The 24,687-nt window shown below is 43.7% G+C and overlaps 1 protein-coding gene across 3 annotated transcripts in view; it reads left to right on the plus strand.

Annotated features, from left to right (window-relative positions):
* LOC106589900 (BAR/IMD domain-containing adapter protein 2) overlaps nt 1–24,687 on the plus strand; it is a 140,524-nt gene that overhangs the window by 103,534 nt on the left and 12,303 nt on the right. For all 3 annotated transcript variants that reach the window (XM_082970577.1, XM_082970579.1, XM_082970578.1), the window contains 7 exons: nt 3,252–3,404; nt 11,974–12,210; nt 15,081–15,396; nt 16,277–16,481; nt 16,918–16,989; nt 17,470–17,656; nt 23,270–23,307. In XM_082970577.1, coding sequence (XP_082826703.1) covers nt 3,252–3,404; nt 11,974–12,210; nt 15,081–15,396; nt 16,277–16,481; nt 16,918–16,989; nt 17,470–17,656; nt 23,270–23,307 — 1,208 coding nt within the window. The remainder of the gene's footprint in view (nt 1–3,251; nt 3,405–11,973; nt 12,211–15,080; nt 15,397–16,276; nt 16,482–16,917; nt 16,990–17,469; nt 17,657–23,269; nt 23,308–24,687) is intronic.

The following is a 24,687-nucleotide window of genomic DNA, read 5'->3' on the forward strand; positions in this document are numbered from 1 at the left end:
CATTTGATTTGTCACGTTTCATAAGCATACTAACAGTGAAACGCTTATTTATGGGTCCTTCCCAACAAGGCAGAGAAAAAAAAAAGATAAATAACACAATTAATAAATACACAATGATTAACGATAACTTGTCTATATAAACGGAGTACCAGTACAGAGTCCGTCTGCAGTGGTACGAGGTCATTTAGGTAGATATGTACATATAGGTTGGGATAATGTGACAAGGCAACAGCATATATAATAAACAGTAGCAGCAGTGTATGTGATGAGTCAAAAAAGTTTGTGCAAAAAGGGTCAATGCAGACATTCTTGGAAGCTATTGACTATTCAGCAGTCTTATGGCTTGGGAGTAGAAGCAGACAGAGTGCCTGAAATGGAAACGAATTGCTTGATGTCTCACTCAAGGTACTGTAGCTGAGAGTAGTCTGTAATCACAGGCTTTTACTTTGAAAACAACACTAGTCATTTGAATCCTCCTTGTAGTTCCATCATTGATAACTAATAAAGCTCCTCAAGTGTTTTTTTTCTTCTTCTTCTTCTCGTTCCTTTCTGTAATCAGTCTACACACAGAGGAAAGAGAACAGATCAATGGGATCTGTTCCTCTTCTTCATCATCTCTGAGTAATTAGGCTCGTTACAGAAAGCAGATGCCACGGTCACACTGTGTAGTGGTTGTAATCTGATGGCTCAATTATGGTGGGGGAGGGGGGATTGTGTAACAATCTCAGAAGAAACACGTTGACGTGTTTAGTGTTGTTAGGTTCTAATTCTCCGATTTAAATTAAAAAAACTCCACGGACACTATCAAAGCTTAACCAAGTTTATTCTTCCCAGAGGATCAATACAGCTGCATTAGACTAAACATGTTTCCACCAACACAAGTGTGTATATATAATCCAATTTAGACACTCCTCCTTCTCTCCAGCCCTTACATCTTTTATGGTTGGACAGGAAGAGGAAGTGATGAATAAGTATATTTCATATTCTCAGAACCCAACAGTGTCTTCACACAGCATCTCTGACTGTCCTTTATCATTCAGAGGGAGGGAATTAAAGCTCCAGGGTAGCAGTGTGTGGACTGGTAAATGTGAAGCTGAGTATTTGCAGTAAACATCTGTTTGCATTGCTTTAATGGGTACTGTAATGGGGTTGACATTTCCGTGTGAGTGTCTCCCTAATGTGAGCTTAGAGGGTCAAGCCTCAAGTCTTTTTATGTGGGATATTTTTGTAAAGTTTTCAACAAGGATTTGTGTGTGTGTGTGTATGCCTTTGTCTATATGTTGACGACTGTTGTGTGGATGACAGTTTTCACGACTAGTCTGGTTGTATCTATATGGTAACAAAGGATGAACTCAATTGTCCTCGTCTTAGGCATCATAAGCGACTAATCCTACTTTAACTCTGCTTATATCGGCCATTTTGTTTTAATAAGGCAGGGAATTAGTGCTCCGTTGTTTACTACTCAATGTATGCTGTGAGTCAGAATGTAGAGTGTTTATATGTTATTCTATGTACAGATTTTCTACACTGATTTAGCTGCTGTCACCTTATTCTAGTGCTACTCAAGATGACACATACAGTACATTTAGGACCCCCGCACCACTCCCACAGCACTCCCGCAGCACCCCTGCAGCTAAATGCAAATGTTCAGGTTGTTGTCGGCTTTACTTCATGCACCTAACTACAATACTAACCTTAACCATTGGCACACACACACACACACATACATACATACACCACTGTTCAAAAGTTTGGGTTCACTTAGAAATGTCCTTGTTTTTGAAAGAAAATCACTTTCTTTTTGTCCATTTAAAATAACGTCAAATTGATCAGAAATACAGTATAGACATTGTTAATGTTGTAAATTACTATTGTAGCTGTAAACAGCAGATTTTTTTATATGGAATATCTACATAGGCGTACAGAGGCCCATTATCAGCAACCATCACTCCTGTGTTCCAATGGCACGTTGTGTTAGCTAATCCAAGTTTGATTTTAAAAGGGTAAACAACGCTGTGTACTACTCCCTTCACAGAACAGCACAAACTGGCTCTAACCAGAATAGAAAGAGGAGTAGGAGGCTCCGGTGCACAACTGAGCAAGAGGACAAGTACATTAGTGTCTAGTTTGAGAAACAGATGCCTCACAAGTCCTCAACTGGCAGCTTCATTAAATAGTACCCGCGAAACACTAGTCTCAACGTCAACAGTGAAGAGGCGACTCAGGGATGCTGGTCTTCTAGGCAGAGTTGCAAAGAAGAAGTCATATCTCAGACTGTCCAATAAAAAGATTAAGATGGAAAAAGAACACAGACAGTGGACAGAAGAACTCTGCCTAGAAGACCAGCGTCCCGGAGTCGCCTCTTCACTGTTGACTTTGAAACTGGTGTTTTGCGGTTACTATTTAATTTCCAACTGTGGTAACATAATTGCAAAAGGGTTTTCTAATGATCAATTAGCCTTTTATAATGATAAACTTGGATTAGCTAACACAACGTGCCATTGGAACACAGGAGTGATGGTTGCTGATAAATGGGCCTCTGTACACCTATGTAGATATTCCATTAAAAATAAGCCGTTTCCAGCTACAATAGTCATTTACAACATTAACAATGTCTACACTGTACTTCTGATCAATTTGATGTTCTTTTAATGGCCAAAAATGTGTTTTTCTTTTAAAAAACAAGGACATTTCTAAGTGAACCCAAACCTTTGAACGGTAGTGTATATACATACGTAACTGCTTAGATTTGTTTCTAGAGTCAGGGGACAGCTACATCCTACTGTATCTTATGTCTTCTCCCCGTCCCCCTGCTCCTCCCTCCCTCTCCTCGCCCCGTCCTCCCGCTCCTCGCCCCATCCTCCTCGCACCGTCCTCCCGCTCCTCGCCCCGTCCCCCTGCTCCTCCCTCTCCTCGCCCCGTCCCCATCCTTCTCCCTCTCCTCGCACGCTCCTCGCCCCGTCCCCCTGCTCCTCCCTCTCCTCGCCCCGTCCCCCTGCTCCTCGCCCCGTCCCCCTGCTCCTCGCCCCGTCCCCCTCCTCCTCGCCCCGTCCCCCTCCTCCTCCCTCTCCGCTTCTCGCCCTGTCCCCCTGCTCCTCCCTCCCTCCCTCCGTCTCCTCTCCTCGCCCTGTCCCCCTGCTTCTCCCTCTCCTCACCCCGTCCCCCTGCTTCTCCCTCTCCGTCTCCTCGCCCCGTCCCCCTGCTCTTCCCTCCTCTCCTCGTTCCGTCCCCCTGCTCCTCCCTCTCCTCAGTTCGTTGAGACCATTGGCAGCAAGCAGAGTGACCTGGACCAGTACACAGCAGAGGGCTACAAGAGTGCGCTGTCAGAGGAGAGGAGGAGGTACTGTTTCCTGGTGGACAGACAGTGTGCCGTGGCCAAGAACAGCAGCTCCTTCCATAGCAAGGTGAGATGTCGGACTCGCATTTTCATCTACAGGTTTCTGTTACCTTTTTATTCTCTCTTTGCAGTTAACCCTCAATAGCTGTGGATGAAAACCAACTAGTTCTCACAGTCTGACGTCAAAATTAGACGTTCATCCTTGTTTCTCAAACGTTACATTTCGAAGTTGTTCCAAACATTACATCAGTTCGAATAAAATGTTGTTGGTCACATAAACGTGTTTAGCAGAAGTTATTACGGGTGTAGCGAAATGCTTGTTGTTTCTAGCTCCAACAGTGCAGTAATATCTAACAATTTCACAACAATACACACATCTAAAGGAATGGAATTAAGAATATATAAAATATTTGGATGAGCAATGTCAGAGTGGTATAGACTAAGATACAGTTGAATAAGATAGTATATACCTACAGTTGAAGTCGGAAGTTTACATACACTTAGGGTGGAGTCATAACTTGTTTTTCAACCACTCCACAAATTTCTTGTTAACAAACTATAGTTTTGGCAAGTCGTTTACGACATCTACTTTGTGCATGACACAAGTAATTTTTCCAACAATTGTTTACAGACATATTTAACTTTAGAATTTGTTGTATCACAATTCCAGTGGGTCAGAAGTTTACATACACTAAGTTGACTGTGCCTTTTTTAAACAGCTTGGAAAATTACAGAAAATGACATGGCTTTAGAAGCTTCTGATAGGCTATTTGACATTATTTGAGTCAGTTGGAGGTGTACCTGTGGATGTATGTCAAGGCCTACCTTCAAACTCAGTGTCTCTTTGCTTGACATCATGGGAAAATCAAAAGAAATCAGCCAAGACCTCAGAAAAAAAAAAATGTAGACCCCCACAAGTCTGATTCATCCTTGGGAGCAATTTCCAAATGCCTGAAGGTACCACGTTCATCTGTACAAACAATAATACGCAAGTATAAACACCATGGGACCACGCAGCCGTCATATCGCTCAGGAAGGACTTCAATTGTATGAGATGAGTAATGCAAACATATAAACATATAAACATTATTAGTGGCTTGGGTTCCAATTTTAAAGTGGCTTGGGTTCCAATTTTAAAGTGGCTAGTGTTCCGTTATTGAAGTGGCTAGTGTTCCGTTATTGAAGTGGCTAGTGTTCCGTTATTGACGTGGCTAGTGTTCCGTTATTGAAGTGGCTAGTGTTCCGTTATTGAAGTGGCTAGTGTTCCGTTATTGAAGTGGCCAGTGTTCCGTTATTGAAGTGGCCAGTGATTTCAAGTTTCTGTACACTAATGTTCAAACATTTGGAGTCACTTAGAAATGTCCTTGTTTTTGAAAAAAAGCAATTTTTTTTGTCCATTTAGAATAACATCAAATTGATCAGAAATACAGTGTAGACATTGTTAATGTTGTAAATTACTATTGTAGCTGTAAACAGCAGATTTTTTTTATATGGAATATCTACATAGGCGTACAGAGGCCCATTTATCAGCAACCATCACTCCTGTGTTCCAATGGCATGTTGTGTTAGCTACAGCTTTGATACACCTGTAATGACCTTACCTTCTGTATGATAGTGGGGTGAACAGGCCGTGGCTCGGATTGTTGATGTCTTTTTGGGCTTCCTGTGACATCGGGTGCTGTAGGTGTCCTGGAGGGCAGGTAGTTTTCCCCTGGTGATGCGTTGGGCGGACCGCACCACCCTCTGGAGAGCCCTGCAGTTGCCGTACCAGGCGGTGATACAGGATGCTCTCAATTGTGCATCTGTAAAAGTTTGAAGGTTTTCGGTGCCAAGCCAAATTTCTTCAGCCTCCTGAGGTTGAAGAGGCATTGTTGCGCCTTCTTCACCACACTGTCTGTGTGGGTGGATCATTTCAGTTTCTCAGTGATGTGTACACCAAGGAACTTAAAAATGTCCACCTTCTCCACTGCTGTCCCTTTGATGTAGATAGGGGGTGCTCCCTCTGCTGTTTCCTGAAGTCCACGATCAGCTCCTGTTCATTTGTTGACTTTGGATGAAAGGTTATTTTCCTGGCATCACACTCCCAGGGCCGTCACCTCCTCCCTGTAAGCTGTCTCGTCATTGTTGTTAATCAGGCCTACTACTGTTATGTTGTCTGCAAACTTGATGATAGAGTTGTAGGCATGCGTGGCCATGCAGTCATGGGTGAACAGGGAGTACAGGAGGGGGCTGAGCACACACCCTTGTGGGGCCCCAGTGTTGAGGATCAACAAAGTGGAGGTGATGTTTCCTACCTTCACGACCTGGGGGGCGGCCCATCACAAAGTCCAGGACCCAGTTGCACAGGGTGGGGTTCAGACCCAGGTCCTCAAGCTTAATGATGAGCTTGGAGGGTACTGTGGTGTTGAATGCTGAGCTATAGTCAATGAACAGCATTCTTACATAGGTATTCATCTTGTCCAGATGGGATAGGGCAGTGTAATGTCAAATGCATCGTCTGTGGATCTATTGGGGCGGTAAGCAAATTGGAGTGAGTCTAGGTTGTCAAGTAAGGTAGAGGTGATATGATCCTTGACTAGTCTCTCAAAGCACTTCATGATGACAGAAGTGAATGCCACAGGGCGATTAGTCATTTACTTCAGTTACCTTTGCTTTCTTGGGTACAGTAACAATGGTGGACATCTAGAGGCATGTGGGGACAGCAGACTGAGATAGGGAGAGATTGAATATGTCCGTAAACACTCCAGCCAGCTGGTCTGCGCATGCACTGAGGACGCGGCTATGGATGCCGTCTGGGCCGGCAGCCTTGCAAGGGTTCAAACACTTAAATGTCTTACTCACGTCGGCCACAGAGAATGAGAGCCCGCAGTCCTTGGTAGCAGGCCGTGTCGGTGGCACTGTGTTATCCTCAAAGCGGGCGAAGGTGTTTAGCTTGTCCGGAAGACGTTGGTGTCCACGATGTGACTGGTTTTCTCTTTGTAGTCAGGGATTGTCTGTAGACCCTGCCACATACGTCTCGTGTCTTGAGCAGTTGTATTGCAACTCCACTTCATCTCTATACTGACGTTTTGCCTGTTTGATTGCCTTGCAGAGGGAATAACTACACTGTTTGTATTCGGCCATATTCCCAGTCAACTTGCAATGGTTCAATGCGATGGTTCGAGCTATTTTTTGCGCGAATGCTGCCATCTATCCATGGTTTTTGGTTAGGGTAGGTTTTAATAGTCACAGTGGGTACAACATCTCCTATACACTTCCTGATAAACTCAGTCACTGCATTAGTAAATTCATCTATGTTGTTCTCTGAGGCTACTTGGAACATATCCTAGTTTGCGTGATCAAAACAATCTTGAAGCATGGATTCCGATTGGTCAGACCAGCGTTGAATAGTCCTTAGCACGGGTACTTACTGTTTGAGTTTCTGCCTATAGGAAGGGAGGAGCAAAACAGAGTCGTGATCAGATTTGCCGAAGGGAAAGCGAGGGAGGGCCTTGTAGGCATCCCGGAAGTTGGAGTAGCAGTGGTCGAGTGTTTTAGCAGCGCGAGTACTACAGTCAATGTGGTGCTAGCACTTTGTAGCGTTTTCCTCAAATTTGCGTTGTTAAAATCCCCAGCTACAATAAATGCGGCCTCAGGATATGTGGTTTCCAGTTTGCATAAAGTCAGGTGAAGTTATTTTGAGGGCTGTTGTGGTATCGGCTTGAGGAGGAATATACAAGTCTGTGACTATAACTGAAGAGAATTCTCTTGGGAGGTAATACGGTCGGCATTTGATTGAGATATTCTAGGTCCGGTGAAGGATTTGAGTTCCTGTATGTTATTACCACCACACCATGAGTAGTTAATCATAAAACATACAACCCCGCCCTTCTTCTCCCCGGAGAGATATTTATTCCTGTCTGCACGATGAACTGAGAACCCAACTGGCTGTACGGACTCAGACAGTATATCCCGAGAGAGCCACGTTTCCCTGAAACAGAGTATGTTACAATCCCTGGAAGGAGATTCTCGCCCTGAGCTTGTCTACTTTATTATCCAGAGACTGAACATTAGAGAGTAATATACTCTGAAGCGGTGGGTGGTGTGAGCGCCTCGAGCGCCTCCTGAGTTGGACTAGAAGTCCACTCCGAGTACCTCTTCTCCGCCGGCGGTGTTTTGGATCAGCCTGTGGAATCAGTTCAATTGCCCTGGGGGGTGTGAACAAAGGATCCAATTCGGGAAAGTCGTATTCCTGGTCATAATGCTGGTGAGTTACCGCCGCTCTGATATCCAAAAGTTATTCCAGGCTGTATGTAATAACACAAAAAAATGTACTGGGATGATAATAATGTAAGAAATAACACATTAAAAAAATATATTCTGCAAAGTTTCCTAAGCGCTAGAAGCACGGCAGCCCTATCCGTCGGGGCCATTTTTCGAAGTGTTTAAGGTTAAGTTTATGCATTAACACAAATCTTAAGGTTATGCATTAATATCCACTGCTTTAGCTTTTGATGGTTGAAACAGTAGGGTCTACCACAGCAAGGTAATACAGGCACTTTCACTCACACCAACAGGTCTAGGGTTGCAATATTCTGGTCACTTTCTTGAAAATTCCAAATGAAGAATTCTACCGTAATTTCCGGACTATAAGCCGACACTGAATTTAAATTTGTTTTAAATTTTGAACATAAATAAGACGCACATGTCTATAAGCCGCAGGTGCCTACCGGTACATTGAAACAAATTAACTTTACACAGGCTTTAACAAAACACGGCTGGTAACAAAAATAAATAGGCTTTAACGAAACACTGCTTGTAACAAAAATAAATCGGCTTTAACGAAACTAGCAGTAAGCTTTAGTTGTCTTTTTGCACTGAGTCAATTCCTCACGCTGCTGTTTCCAACGTCTTATCATCGACTCATTAAGACCAAGCTCCCGTGCAGCAGCTCTATTTCCTTTTCCAACAGCCAGATCAATCGCCTTCAACTTGAAAGCTGCATCATATGCATTTCTCCGTGTCTTTGCCATGATGAGGGTGACAAAATGACTACCGTAATCAGAATGATGGGAAGTTTAAGAGCGCTCGATTTAATCTAAACAGTAAACTAAAAAGTTGTTTGACCTTAACCCGTTCGGCAATTTCATTGGTCTAATGAAAGTTTCATGCCGCCAAAAAACGGAGCACATCACAGAATGTTTAAAAAAAAAAAAAAAAAAAAATTGAAAGCGGGTGAGATCCATATATTAGCAGCGTCATTGTTTAAGCTGTGAGGTTCAAAGCCTGGGAAAAAAGTTGTGGCTTATAGTCCGGAATTTACGGTAGATTGGAGGCTTCCCTCACAGCTTATTCCTTTTTTTATTGTAGGAATCATCCAACTGGGATTTCTGGGGGAAAATTTAAAAAGTTCTGGAGTTTTACTGTTACCACAAACTGTTGACTTCTCCTTTCGGGACAGTTCATATACTTGTTTAGTCTGGCTTTAGCCATTGTGTCCAGTGGCTTTGCTTCAAGACTGCCAATCATGCCACGGCTGCTCTCACAAATCAATGCAGCCACCTAGTCTCTTTATTCAGGAGCTTTCATAGTCCAAGTCCTGGTTAAGTGGGCGTTCACTTTCTGCTCTTTCTGCTTTGTTTAACTCAGGCCTTGGAGCAAGGCTGAGAGACTGTGCAGTGGGAGGAAAGGAGGTGTAGAGGACAAAAGGACTGGAAGGGAAGGGGGTGAACAGTGTCCCACTTCCACAAGTTGGTGGATGTGAATCCCAGGGGGAGAATGTGTGGGCTGACTGTCTATAGACAATACTGATGTGCTGACACAGAGAGCGGGAGAGAAAGGAGGGGGAGAGTTTGTGTTTTGAAGCAATTTCGAAAGAAGCAGAGAATATTCTGTGTGAGGGAAAATATGGAGGCCAAGAGATTGTAGGGAGACATAGAAAGAATGAGTGACTGCATATTGTGTGAGTCGTGTAGAAAGAGGTGGGCAAGAGGACCCACTCTTCAGGTTCTTACCCCAGCTTCTCACCCCACAAACACACACACACAGAATAGTGGTACACTCCATGTACAGTATCTCACAAGTATCTCACACCCCTCACATTTTTGTAAATATTTGAGTATATCTTTTCATGTGACAACACTGAAGAAATGACACTTTGCTACAATGTAAAGTAGTGAGTGTACAGCTTGTATAACAGTGTACATTTGCTGTCCCCTCAAAATAACACAACACACAGCCATTAATGCCTAAACCGCTGGCAACAAAAGTGAGTACACCCCTAAGTGAAAATATCCAAATTGGGCCCAAAGTGTCAATATTTTGTGTGGCCACCATCATTTTCCAGCACTGCCTTAACCCTCTTGGGCATGGAGTTCACCAGAGCTTCACAGGTTGCCACTGGAGTCCTCTTCCACTCCTCCATGACAACATCACGGAGCTGGTGGATGTTAGAGACCTTGCACTCCTCCACCTTCCGTTTGAGGATGCCCCACAGATGCTCAATAGGGTTTAGGTCTGGAGACATGCTTGGCCAGTCCATCACCTTTACCCTCAGCTTCTTTAGCAAGGCAGTGGTCGTCTTGGAGGTGTGTTTGGGGTCGTTATCATGTTGGAATACTGCCCTGCGGCCCAGTCTCCGAAGGGAGGGGATCATGCTCTGCTTCAGTATGTCACAGTACATGTTGGCATTCATGGTTCCCTCAATGACAGCAAATGTACACTGAAATGAAGAAGCAGGCCGTTGGTGTTGATCATCTCTCTGGCATGGAGCTTTAGAAACCACACTACCACCCACACTACATTACCTAGCAGATACTACCACCTGGGAGCTGAGTCACATACTGGCACCGCTACCCAGCGCACCAACGGAGAGAGACCAGGGAGGAACACTGATTGGTACACAGAAAGCAATAAGGTAGAAAACATGGAGAGAAACAGAGACAGATTTTAAGTAGGCTATGTACAGAGACCAAGAGTAACAACCGTAGATAAAGGGATCTAAAACCTAAATGAGTTATTCTGCTGTTCCCATAGGAGGATCCTTTTTTCAGGTAGAATCATTTTGGTTCAAAGTAGAACACTTTTGAGTTCCATGTAGAACCCTTTCCACAGAGTTGAAGAACCCTTTTTTTTTTTTTGTAAGTGTTTTGTTTCTAAGGGAGTGCCGTTTATGAAGAACCCTGGCAACCCTGCTGAATATTACTTCCTGTCTTACACCCAGACCGCTTTAGTGGGTGGAGGTGGGGGTGGAGGTGGGGGTAAAACTGATTAGAGGTAAGCCAGAGCAGAAAACCCATAGCTGGGGAGAGAGCTGGTGGAGAGGTCTGGAGGCTACAGATAGTGTCGCGGGCCTTGAGTACTGTAATCCTGGGAGGGAGGCTGCTGGTGTACAGCTGTGAGATGAAACGGCTGCTAGACTGGTAATGAGGCTGCTTCAGCTGTGAGATGAAACGGCTGCTTGACTGGTAATGAGGCTGCTTCAGCTGTGAGATGAAACGGCTGCTTGACTGGTAATGAGGCTGCTTCAGCTGTGAGGTGAAACGGCTGCTAGACTGGTAATGAGGCTGCTTCAGCTCCCCAGGCCAACACAGAGAAGAGCTGTCAGAGCTGAGAGAGAAGGATGTCTTAGTTTGATGCTGTTGCAGAGAGGGGAATAGGTGAAGCTCTCGCTTTCAATTCAATAGGCATTTTTGGGCATGGGAAACATATGTTTACATTGCCAAAGCAAGTGAAATAGATAATAAACAAAGGTGAAATGAACAATATAAAATGCACAGTAAACATTACATTCACAAATGTTCTATGGGAATAGAGACATGTTAGATGTTATATTATGTCTATATACAGTGTTGTAATAATGTGCAAATAAAGTACAAATGGAAAAATAAATATGGGTTGTATTTACAATGGTGTTTGTTCTTCACTGGTTGACCTTTTGTTGTGGTAACAGGTCACAAATCTTGCTGCTGTGATGGCACACTGGTATTTCACCCAGGAGATATGAGAGTTTATTGAAATTGGATTTGTTTTGGAATTCTTTTGGGTCTGTGTAATCTGAGGGAAATATGTGTCTCTAATATGGTCATACATGTGTCAGAAGTTTAGGAAGTGCTGCTCAGTTTCCACCTCATTTTGTGGGCAGTGTTGCACATAGTCTGTCTTCTCTTGAGTGCCAGGTATGCCTACGGCGACCTCTCTCAATAGCAAGGCTATGCTCACTGAGTCTGTACATAGTCAAAGCTTTCCTTAATTTTGGGTCAGTCACAGAGGTCAGCTATTCTCTCTCTTGCTCTCGCTCTCGCTCTCTCTCGCTCCCTCTCGCTCTCTCTCTGTGATACTTGAGCTGGAGATATCCCACACACTGACACTTGCTTTCCAGGAGCCCACGCTCTCCCACCTAGGCTGACTCAACTACCTCAGCTAATGTAGTTATTTTCTCAAGTAGTGAACCTTTTCACAGGATAAGGATTTGTTCAACAGTTTCTCCTGAACGTTATAACCCTATACTCTCCTAGAATGTCTCCTTATATATAAATGACCAGGTTCAAAGGAACACCTTGTTACTCTCTCACCAGAACAGCTCAATATTCACCTATCTTCCCACTACAGTGTCTCACCACTCTCTCCCTTTGTGTTTATTTACCTGTCTTCTCCAGGGTAAGGACCTGCTAGCCCAGAAGATCCCAGCATGGCAGCAGGCGTGTGCTGACCCTACCAAGCTGCCTGACCGTGCCATGCTCCTGGCTCAGCAGATGACCTCTACAGGGGGTACCCTGGGGTCCGTCTCCCACACCCACCATGGTTCCAAGGGCAACCTGCTCATCTCTGACCCCATTCCCGGGGCCAAACCCCTGCCAGTACCCCCCGAGCTAGCTGCCCTCATGGGCCAACAGGTGGGTCACCGGTACTGTGGTATTACTATAATATTGCTATGTTAGCACCAGTGGTGGAACAAGTACTCAAATGACTCAAGTAAAAAAGTGAAAGTCACCCAGTAAAATGCTACTTGAGTAAAAGTCTAAAATTATTTAGTTTTAAATATACTTTTGTATCAAAGTAAATGGAATTGCTCAAATAAAAGTATAAATCATTTAAAATTCCATATATTAAGCAAACCAGACGGCACAATTTTATTTTACTTTTTATTTTTATTTACAGATAGCCAGGGCTTCCACAGTCCACCAGATCAGAGACAGTAGTATGACCAGGGATTTTCTCTTCATAAATGCTTGAATTGGACCATTTTGCTGTCAAAATGTAATAAGTACTTTTGAGTGCCAGGAACAATGTATGGAGTAAAACGTACATGATTTTGTTTTGGAATGTAGTGAAGTAAAAGTTGTTAGCACTATGATAGTACACATATTACTGCAATATGACCCAATAGTAAGCTATAGAGCTGCTATGGTTTGTCAGCCCTAATGGAGAAACATTGAGTTAATTGGGTGCTGCAGGCATCAATCGTTGTTTGTCATCGCTAATTGTGTTTTTGATTATGAAGCTTTGAAGCGCTGTGTGAGAGTGCCTGCGTTTCTCAGTATGAGCCTCTGTATCGGTGTGTTGCCTCGGTGTTTGAGGGAGTACTGTTGAGTGTTGAGGCCAGCAGCAGGTTTGTGGGCTGCGGCTCTAACGACGTTCCTTAATTAACACCACTAGCTAGTCTGTTGCCTAGCAATGCCCCAGGGTTGCCTAGCGATGCCCCAGGATGTTGGGATTCCATTATGGAATCTCTTGGAGCCTCTCCTTTAGAACACAGAACCCCTCAGAACCCTCCCTGATGGCTCAACACACACACACACACACACACACACACACACACACACACACACACACACACACACACACACACACACACACACACTTGTTGATGCAAATTAAGTCGTTAGTGCTGCATGCTAATTAGAAATGCCTTTAGGAAGGAACAGAAACAGATTACTTGGGTCTGTTGGGCTGTTGATTGTTTCATACCCTGCTTCCACTCTGGTGCGTGTGTGTGTGTGTGTGTGTGTGTGTGTGTGTGTGTGTGTGTGTGTGTGTGTGTGTGTGCCTGTGTGTGTGTGCCTGTGTGCCTGTGTGTGTGTGCCTGTGTGCCTGTGTGTGTGTGCCTGTGTGTGTGTGCCTGTGTGTGTGTGCCTGTGTGTGTGTGCCTGTGTGTGTGTGCCTGTGTGTGTGTGCCTGTGTGTGTGTGCCTGTGTGCCTGTGTGTGCCGTGTGTGTGTGTGCCTGTGTGTGCCTGTGTGTGCCTGTGTGTGCCGTGTGTGTGTGTGTGTGTGTGTGTGTGTGTGTGTGTGTGTGTGTGTCTGCGTTTGCGTGTGTGTGTCTGCGTTTGCGTGTGTGTGCCTGCGTTTGCGTGTGTGTGTCTGCGTTTGCGTGTGTGTGCCTGCGTTTGCGTGTGTGTGCCTGCGTTTGCGTGTGTGTGCCTGCGTTTGCGTGTGTGTGCCTGCGTTTGCGTGTGTGTGCCTGCGTTTGCGTGTGTGTGCCTGCGTTTGCGTGCGTGTGCCTGCGTTTGCGTGCGTGTGCCTGCGTTTGCGTGCGTGTGCCTGCGTTTGCGTGCGTGTGCCTGCGTTTGCGTGCGTGTGCCTGCGTTTGCGTGCGTGTGCCTGCGTTTGCGTGCGTGTGCCTGCGTTTGCGTGCGTGTGCCTGCGTTTGCGTGCGTGTGCCTGCGTTTCTGCGTGCGTGTGCCTGCGTTTCTGCGTGCGTGTGCCTGCGTTTCTGCGTGCGTGTGCCTGCGTTTCTGTGTGCGTGTGCCTGCGTTCGTGTGTGTGAATTGCAGTAACATCTTTGAGGAAGCCTCTAAGGCTGTGTTTACACAGGCAGCCAGATTCTGATATTTTTTTCTCACTAATTGGTATTTTGACCAATATCAGATCTTTTAACATCAGATCTTTTTTTTTTAGAGCTGATCTGATTGGTCAAAAGACCAATTAGTGAAAAAGGATGCCTTAAAGGGAGGGAGGAAGAGCAGATGATTCTTATTGTGTAACATTCTCAGAGAAGAAACACATTGAAGTGGACGGGATCTTCACACAGATCCCACAGAAACACGTTGAAAGTGGACGGGATTTTCACACAGATCCCACAGCATCTCTGACTGTCCTTTATCATTCTGTTTTGTGATGATGTGTATTGAAAAGTGTCTTTCAACAACAAACAACTTGGGTTCATTCACATTGAAGACTGACGGTTGGGAATTTTTATGGCTGTGTAGTGGTGCTGCTTAGTAGTTCCGTTACAGTTGATTGATCTCTTATAGTAAGCTAAATGACGTTGCCACGGGCAACAAGGCAGATATTGCAAATTTAACGAGATGCACAACTTTGCTCTCACACAGTCACACAGTATGTGCACTTTTCCAATGTGGTAGCCACGGGACCAAAACAGCAGAGTGGTTGAGCGTCGCACTTTAACGCTCTTAGTTGTTGCAAAAATTGACCCACTTTGCTGTTTTACTTTCTACATCATATTGCTGAGTCTACCTTTTAATCAACACAACCTGGCCCATTTCCAACAGCATAATCTCCCTCTCGTTAGTAGTGATGAGATTCACATTATGTAATGCTTTTCTGTGATGGAAGAATGGTGCCTAATGAGTATGTTAACTAACACATCAACACATGCTTTCCTTCCTTCCTTCCTTCCTTCCTTCCTTCCTTCCTTCCTTCCTTCCTTCCTTCCTTCCTTCCTTCCTTCCTTCCTTCCTTCCTTCCTTCCTTCCTTCCTTCCTTCCTTCCTTCCTTCCTACTTTACTCCCTCTCTCCCTACAGCGTATAATGGGACCAGGAGGAGTGGACGGAGGGATGCCCATGATGAATGGAACGACAGGGGCCCACGGAGGTGCAGGAGGTGCAGGAGGGGGAGGAGGGGAGGACTACCAACACTGGATGGAAGGGAAGATGGCTCAGGCTCAGGCCCAGGCTCAGGCCCAAGCTCAGGCCCAAGCTCAGGCCCAGGCTCAGGCCCAAGCTCAGGCCCAGGCCTCCTCCCAGCACCTTTCCCAGCCCCACAGACAGGGCAGTGAGGTCTACTCCAACACCCTGCCTGTCCGTAAGAACGCCCCAGCCAAGAGCAACACCACCATGGGTAAGGAAGACCAGGATAGTGGCGGGTCGGGGCATCTTGAGGCCCTCAAAAGTTGGGCAACATAATCATATGTACAGTAGCTACACTGTAACACATTGATGTACATTTACAGTAAAAAATCGGCAATAGTACAGTACTGTGAAGACCAATGCATTATGGGGGCTTAATGGTATTCCGCTATATAGGCAGTCAAGTAAGAATATTACAGAATACATCACTAGTGTGCTTTATGAATGCCACCTCTGTCACAGAGACCTTAGAGAGCGAACGGCTTGATTGTAACCTTTTTTAAGAATGTGCCATTGACTCCATGCTGTGAAGGAGCTGAATGCTGTGCAGTGGGGGTTGTTCTTGTTCCCGCTATATCGGCTCTTTTCTTCATATCTGCTATTGAATAGCTCTTATCGCTCCTTCTATCACGGTGTATACCTGGCACTTATAGAACTGTGGTCTCAATGAAAGCAGAGCAGAGCACGTGGGAATAGGAGGGAGAGGATGGTGATTTAAAAGGAGAAACAAAGACTCAAATTAGGTGAAGGACAGAGGCTTTAAGAATAATGGAAGCATTTAAAGTCACTTAGGAGAGTTGGGTTATACTAATACATTAGATACTCAGAGCAGGTACTATATACAGTAGGCCCTGTGTGACCTGGTTTGGCTTAGTTATCTGCTTAAGGACTATATTGCAGAAGTTCTGTGGTACAGCACGATTGAAGTGTAAAGGCAACCCCTAGATTTGGTCATAAGTCCTATAGATCTAGTCAAGCTCATGTCCAGTAGTAAGGTACAGTACAACTGTAGAGAAACATTGTAGAAACGTCCAGCTACTAACTCCCTGTTTTTGTTTTAGAAAATGTAAAGTAAAATGAAATCTCCTCAGTTCCAGAGACTCGGACCCTGCCCCGGTCTAGCTCCATGGCTGCAGGGCTGGAGAAGAACGGACGTACCCGTGTCCAGGCCGTTTTCTCCCATGCAGCGGGGGACAACAGCACCTTGCTCAGCTTCTCTGAGGGAGATGTCATCACTCTGTTGGTCCCAGAGGCCCGCGACGGATGGCACTATGGAGAGAACGAAAAGAACAACATGTAAGTATCCTAACTCCATCCCATTCCTTTTGTCTATAGCACTATGAGTTACCATCTGTAGCTCAGATGGTAGAGCGTGACTCTTGCAATGTACCATACGTGAAAACTTTAAGTTGCTTTGGATAAAAGCGTGTGCTAAATGCTATATATTATTATAGTTATTAGTGTGAATCTTTACATTTAAATATGACGTCATAAGCATCCCGACTCTAGGTGCTGCTGATTCATCTGTTGAATCACTGTTGCTGATTCATCTGTTGAATCACTGTTGCTGATTCATCTGTTGAATCACTGTTGCTGATTCATCTGTTGAATCACTGTTGCTGATTCATCTGTTGAATCACTGTTGCTGATTCATCTGTTGAATCACTGTTGCTGATTCATCTGTTGAATCACTGTTGCTGATTCATCTGTTGAATCACTGTTTCCTCATTAGGCGTGGCTGGTTCCCTTTCTCCTACACACGTGTCATCCCCGTGACTGACGGCAACAAACTACGAGTCAACAAGTACGTTTGACATTTTTTGTCACTATTGTGTGATGTATTTGTAAGGAAACAGGTCTTTATCTGTTATTCAATAGACAGAGAATTACTCCTTTCTCTCTCAAGCTAATTTGTTTATTTTCAAAGTGAGATCAGTTATTTTCAGTTCTGGCCTTGTTTTATTTTGTTATATTTTTTTAAATGTGTGACTGGTTGACTATGGGCTAGATCCAATCCATATCGCGGAAGGTCCCAGTTATAGCGCTTTTGAAATGTAAAGGTAATTTCAGATTGAGCTGACATTTGCAGCGTTTACTATGAATGCAGTCTGTAAATGCGGAAACATTGCCTTTAAATTTCAGTCGTGCTACAGCACGGCTCTTCCGCGATACGTATTGAATCTAGGCCTATGTCATGGCTCCAGTTTCCACTGTCTGACTATTCAGCTAATCACAGTTTTTCATTTCAGTCCCTGTGTAACTAACTGACTGTGTCTGTCACCAGTCTCCACCATGGTAAGAGCAGCAGCACGGGGAACCTGTTGGAGAGAGAGGACATGGCAGGTGTCCCTCCACCAGACTACGGCATGTCATCTCGCCTGCTGGCACAGAGCATGCAGAGCGCAGCCATGGCAAACAGCAGCAGACGGCAACAACGGCCATATAGCGTGGCAGGGCCGGGCTTCTCACAGGTCAACAACAACAACTACACACACAAACACACACGCGTAGATACCAGGGTTGTGCTCAACTCAGAATTGACTCCCATTCAACTCATGAATTGAAATTCAAATTGAATTGGTCACACTCCACAGGATGTAGAATTTGAATTAGAGTTTGAGTAACAGGAAGTAGAATTTAATTCAGTGGAATTCAAATAAATTCCACTCAGTCATAGAACATGAGAGTTTCATTGAATCTGACAGGTCACACTTGTAAATACCAAAGAATATATCACTTTTCTCTGGAAACATTGTTCATATACTTACTCGTTTAACCTTAGTGCTTAGAATAGCTAATTATATTTCCACCAACCATTTCATTTGTTTGGTTTATTTTTAAAGGTCTCAGGGTCAACTTGAAGGATAAACTAATGCATTCTGGGAAATCTAGCATTTTTCTCCATATTGAATAACATTTCAGATGTTATATAGTAACTTATTTCCATACAGTTTTTTGTTTTCCTTGATCATTCATTTTAAGAGTTTGTCCTGAAAATATTGAATGTACATAACGACAAGATGTATATTTGTACAGACTTCACCTATTATAGAATGGAACAGGCAGTAGAATTTCAATACATTTCAATTCATTCAATTCTATTTCCTTTCATTCAAATTTCAAATTGCGATTTCTGTATCCTGTTTACTACTTCAAATCAAAAATTACATTTTAATTTGAGGCATTCTCAATTCACACACAAACACACATGTTTACACACATGTTCACACAGGAGGTTTATATGCACAAACCATGAAACTTTGAAAGCATTTAAAGTGTGGAGGTATTTTCTTTTCATTACTTTACTAACTGCACCTAAAAGGATCACATACACACTGTACATACACCAGTCGAGAGCACTTAGCTATGCCCTCATATACAGGAGGAATCAATCAACACAAGTGACTTAGGTGCCTTGTGCAGTAAACCATCAGTGTGACAGGCTGTGTGTTTAGGTCCCCGGTGGCACAGCTTTCCCACAACGTTCTGGCCCATTAACTTACATAAACGGGGGATCAGTTCCCGTCTGCCTCAGACACTCAGTGTCTGAATGTCTGTCTGAGTGTCTGTCTGAGTGTCTGTCTGAGTGTCTGTCTGACTGAGTGTCTGTCTGACTGAGTGTCTGTCTGACTGAGTGTCTGTCTGACTGAGTGTCTGTCTGTCTGACTGAGTGTCTGTCTGTCTGACTGAGTGTCTGTCTGTCTGACTGAGTGTCTGTCTGTCTGACTGAGTGTCTGTCTGTCTGTCTGTCTGTCTGTCTGTCTGTCTGTCTGTCTGTCTGTCTGTCTGTCTGTCTGTGTCTGACTGAGTGTCTGTCTGACTGACTGACTGACTGACTGACTGAGTGTCTGTCTGTCTGTCTGTCTGACTGAGTGTCTGTCTGTCTGTCTGTCTGACTGAGTGTCTGTCTGTCTGTCTGTCTGACTGAGTGTCTGTCTGTCTGTCTGACTGAGTGTCTGTCTGTCTGTCTGACTGACTGTCTGTCTGTCTGACTGAGTGTCTGTCTGTCTGTCTGACTGAGTGTCTGTCTGTCTGTCTGTCTGTCTGTCTGTCTGTCTGTCTGTCTGTCTGTCTGTCTGTCTGTCTGTCTGTCTGTCTGTCTGTCTGTCTGTCTGTCTGTCTGTCTGTCTGTCTGACTGAGTGTCTGTCTGTCTGTTTGTGTGAGTGTCTGTGTGTTTGTCTGAGTGTGTGTGCGTCTGTGTTTTGTGACGGGCCACACAGAGACGACAGAGCCCAGATTAGAGAAGGCTTCTTGCCGCTCGGCTGCTTCTGCACCTGAGGAAAGTGATTGTGACTGGAGACTGCTGATAACAGGACTAGCCCAGCTGACTGGAGACTGTTGATAACAGGACTAGCCCAGCTGACTGGAGAATGTTGATAACAGGACTAGCCCAGCTGACTGGAGACTGTTGATAACAGGACTAGCCCAGCTGACTGGAGACTGTTGATAACAGGACTAGCCCAGCTGACTGGAGACTGTTGATAACAGGACTAGCCCAGCTGACTGGAGACTGTTGATTACAGGACTAGCCCAGCTGACTGGAGACTGGTGATAACAGGACTAGCCCAGCTGACTGGAGACTGGTGATAACAGGACTAGCCCAGCTGACTGGAGACTGGTGATAACAGGACTAGCCCAGCTGACTGGAGACTGTTGATTACAGGACTAGCCCAGCTGACTGGAGACCCGCACACACATTCATTGTCGCTGAGGCGAGAGCGGGGGCTGTGTTGCATTATGTAACACCAAAACCCTTTTAACACAACCCTTTACAGGGAGGGCTTGGGTAGGAGGAGGCGGGAGGTGGAGAGGTACTGTATGTGGGCATGATAATAGTCTCTAATTGCTCAGATAGTCACATAACAACTTCTTGGTCTTGTTTTCCCCTTCAGATTATTCCAGGGATATAATTTTTTTTTAGTTAGAATAGACAGTTATGCTAGTTTTATACAGCTGTGTCACTCTGACTAAAGGCAATGGTTGTTCTGCTGTGTTCAGCTGGCTCCCTCTACTGGCTCATATTGGTTTGGCAAACATCAACACTTCAATGACTGATCATATAATAATTATATAAGCAATTTAGCAGTGGTGTGAAGTACTTAAGTAAAAATACTTTAAAGTACTACTTAAGTGTTTTTTGGGGGTATCTGTACGTTACTATACTATTTATATTTTTGAGAACTTGTACTTTTACTTCACTACATTCCTGCTTTTTATGCTGTACATTTTCCCTGACAAGCAAAAGTACTCGTTACATTTTGAATGCTTAATAGGAAAGGAAAATTGTCAAATTCAAGCCCTTATCAAAAGAACACGTGGTCCTCCCTTATGCATCTGATCTGGTGGACTCACTAAACACCAATGCATCTTTTGTAAATAATGTCTGAGTGTTGGAGTGTGACCCTGGCTATCCGTACATTTAAAAACAAGAACATGTTGCCGTCTGCTTTGCTTAATATAAGGAATTTTAAATGATTTATACATTCACTTTTGATACTTAAGTATATTTAAAACCAAATACTTTTGTACTTATGTAGTATTTTACTGGGTGACTTTTACTTGAGTAACTTTCTATTAAGGTATCAATAAAACTGCAATTTAGCAGACACTTTTATCCAAAGCGACTTATAGTCATGTGTGCATACATTTTTCTTAAGTGGCCCCAGCAGGAATCTAACCCACGGCTCTTGGCATAAAACTGCATTGTTGGTTAAGGGCGGTTAATTTGATTTGATAGAATTTTTTACTCATGGCATTGTAAGTGCCAAGCAGTCAGACTAAATGGCAATTTAGTCTGGCTGCTGCTCCCCCTATGGTCATTTAGTCTGACTGCTGCTCCCCCTGTGGTCATTTAGTCTCACTGCTGCTCCCCCTGTGGTCATTTAGTCTCACTGCTGCTCCCCCTGTGGTCATTTAGTCTGCTGCTCCCCCTGTGGTCATTTAGTCTGCTGCTCCCCCTGTGGTCATTTAGTCTGACTGCTGCTCCCCCTGTGGTCATTTAGTCTGACTGCTGCTCCCCCTGTGGTCATTTAGTCTGACTGCTGCTCCCCCTGTGGTCATTTAGTCTGACCGCTGCTCCCCCTGTGGTCATTTAGTCTGACCGCTGCTCCCCCTGTGGTCATTTAGTCTGACCGCTGCTCCCCCTGTGGTCATTTAGTCTGACCGCTGCTCCCCCTGTGGTCATTTAGTCTGACTGCTGCTCCCCCTGTGGTCATTTAGTCTGACTGCTGCTCCCCCTGTGGTCATTTAGTCTGACTGCTGCTCCCCCTGTGGTCATTTAGTCTGACCGCTGCTCCCCCTGTGGTCATTTAGTCTGACCGCTGCTCCCCCTGTGGTTATCCCCCCCCCCCCCCCCACCGTGGTAGATGACTAGTTTTCATCAAGCTATCCACTCAAGAGGAAGCTTCTCACTGTAACCAGTGGGTCTCTTTTTATGTAGTGTTGTGTCTCTCTTGTTGTGATGTGTGTTCTGTCCTATATTTTTATTTTATTTTTAATCCCAGGCCCCCGTCCCCGCAGGAGGCCTTTTGCCTTTTGGTAGGCCATCATTGTAAAATATATATATATCCATATCCAGGAAAGCCAAAGTTCCAAAAGCTGGGCATAAAATAGTTTGTAAGAGAGCATACAAAATATTTTGCTGTGACTTATATGGATGATGTTTAAACTATCTGTTCGGCTGATGTGATTAATGACGAGCATCCAGACGTTGCACTTGATGCATTTAGGGAATTGCTTCTTCCAATTATTGATATACATACATGTGGTAAGAAACTGACAGAACTGTTATGACTCCATGGATGATGAGGAACTGAAAAACTGTATGGTTGAAAGAGATGGGGCAAAAGGAGTGGCTAATAAGTCTGGCTGTACATCTGACTGGCTGACTTACTGCAAATTGAGAAATGATGTGACCTAACTCAACATAAAAAAGAAAACTGTATTATGAAGCCAATATCAATGATATAAAGGACTTTGGAGTACTTTAAATGAAATTATAGGCAGAAAGACACATTCAACTCCATCTTTCATTGGCTTATTCATCACAAAACATTTTGATGTTGCCAACACATTGTTATGATTATTTCATTGGTAAAGTGAGCAAACTTTGGAAGGAAATGCCAACAACGAACAGTGAGCCATCTTGACTAAGAGTTAAGGAGAGACTGACTGCCTCACTTTTTCTTTTTATAAGGAACGTGTTGAATATTAGAGGACGGCCATCTAAATTGTTTGCACACAGCTCTGACACATACACACACTTACCCCACCAGACATGCCACCAGGGGTCTTTTCACAGTCCAGTATTATATAGAGCAATTATTGCATGGAACTCCCTTCCATATTACAAATTCCATATTACTCAAATCAACAGCAAATCTGGTTTTAAAAAACCCCAGATAAAACAATGTCTCACGTCACAACGCCTCGCCACTATTTGACCTAGATATTTTGTGTGTGTGTGTGTATATATAGTTGTGTGGCTATGTGTGCCATTTTTAGATTAATGTAGTTCGGTCCCTGAGTTGTTCTTGTCTGTTAATGTTCTGTATTATGTCATGTTTCATGTACTGTGTGGACCCCAGGAAGAGTAGCTGCTACTTTCGTAACAGCTAATGGGGATCCTAATAAAATACCAATTACCCCTCAACCACCCCAATGGGCATTTTAGTATTTAATTATTACTACTACAGTTGTGTATATACTGCTGTTTTTATATATATATATATATATATATATATATATATATATATATATATATATATATATATATATATATATTTTTTTTTTTTTACATTTTCCTTGTTTTATTTCACTAGTCCTGCATGTTGGGGCTCGGTGCCTAAGATTTTCACTGTACCCTGCAATCACACCTGCAACCCTGTACATGTGACTATTAAACACTCTGAAGCTGAATCTAAGCCAGATACGACCACAAACTACTACTGACAATATCTCCAGTAATTCAATTGATACAGTTTTGGATTGCCAATCAAGCAATACTGTTATCATGTGTTCTCAACTTTCTAGTGTGACACAAAAGTGCCGATGACTGAAAAGTGTTTTTTCTTTGTCTCCACAGCAAGGACTTGAACAGTATGAGCAACGTTTTCCAACGAGGTAAGGCACACTTTTCTTTTTTTCCTCTCTCTATAAATAAAAATACTCGGTTGTGATAGTGAATTGATAAGGTTTGGCCGGGTGGCACTAGACTAGATAGACTGGATATGATTTCATGGACCAATGGTTAGACACTACAAGTAATTAGCATCCTTAACCTCTATGGGCTAGGTGGGACGCAAGCGTCCCACCCGTGGTGCACTCCATCAACAGCAGGTGCATTTCAAGAGCGGCAAATTTGAATCCAAATAAATGTCAAAATTCAAATTTTTCAAACATACAACTATTTTACACCCTTTGAAAGATAAACATCTCCTTAATCTAACCACGTTTTACGATTTCAAAAAGGTTTTATGGCGAAAGCATAAATTTAGAGTATGTTAGGACAGTACATTTACAAGAGTTGTGTGTAATGTTGTGCCAATTCAAAGACAGGCGTCACCAAAACCATAAAATCAGCTAAAATTATGCACTAACCTTTTACAATCTCCAACAGATGACACTCCTAGGACATTGTGTTAGACAATGCATGCATTTTTAGTTCTATCAAGTTCATATTTATATCCAAAAACAGCGTTTTACTGTGGCGTTGATGTTCAGGAAATCGTTTCCCTCCAATAACCGGCATTCAAGTCAGCACCACAAATTAAATAATTAAAATTAGAAAACATTGGTAAAATATTATATTGTCATTTAAAGAATTATAGATTTACATCTCTTGAACGCAATCAACTTGCCAGATTTAAAAATAACCTTACTGGGAAATCACACTTTGCAATAATCTGAGCACTGCGCCCAGAAAAATACGCGTTGCGATACAGACTAGCCGCCATGTTGGGGAGATCTAAAATCGAAAATACTATGTAAATAATCCATTACCTTTGATTCTCTTCATCAGATGTCACTTCCAGGTATCACAGGTCCATAACGAATGTAGTTTTGTTCAAAAAAGCTCATCATTTATGTCCAAAAATCTCCGTCTTGTTAGCACATGATCTAAGCCCGCCGGACTTCACTTCATGAACGAGGGGAAAAAATATATTTACGTTCGTTCAAACATGTCAAACGTTGTATAGCATAAATCATTAGGGCCTTTTTTAACCAGAACATGAATAATATTCAAGGTGGATGAATGCATTCTCTTTTATAACGTATTGGAACGAGGGTACCCAACATGAACTCGCGCGCCAGGTGTCTAATGGGCCATCATCGTTCCATGGCTCTTGTTCGGTCAGATCTCCCTCCAGAAGACTCAAAACACTTTGTAAAGGCTGGTGACATCTAGTGGAAGCAATAGGAAGTGCCAAAATATTCCTCAGCCCCTGTGTTTTTCAATGGCATAGGTTTAAAGGTAATACAACACATCAGGTATCCACTTCC

This window comes from Salmo salar, chromosome 28 (genome assembly GCF_965601325.2).
Source record: "Salmo salar chromosome 28, fSalSal1, whole genome shotgun sequence".
Classification (NCBI taxonomy): domain Eukaryota; kingdom Metazoa; phylum Chordata; class Actinopteri; order Salmoniformes; family Salmonidae; genus Salmo; species Salmo salar.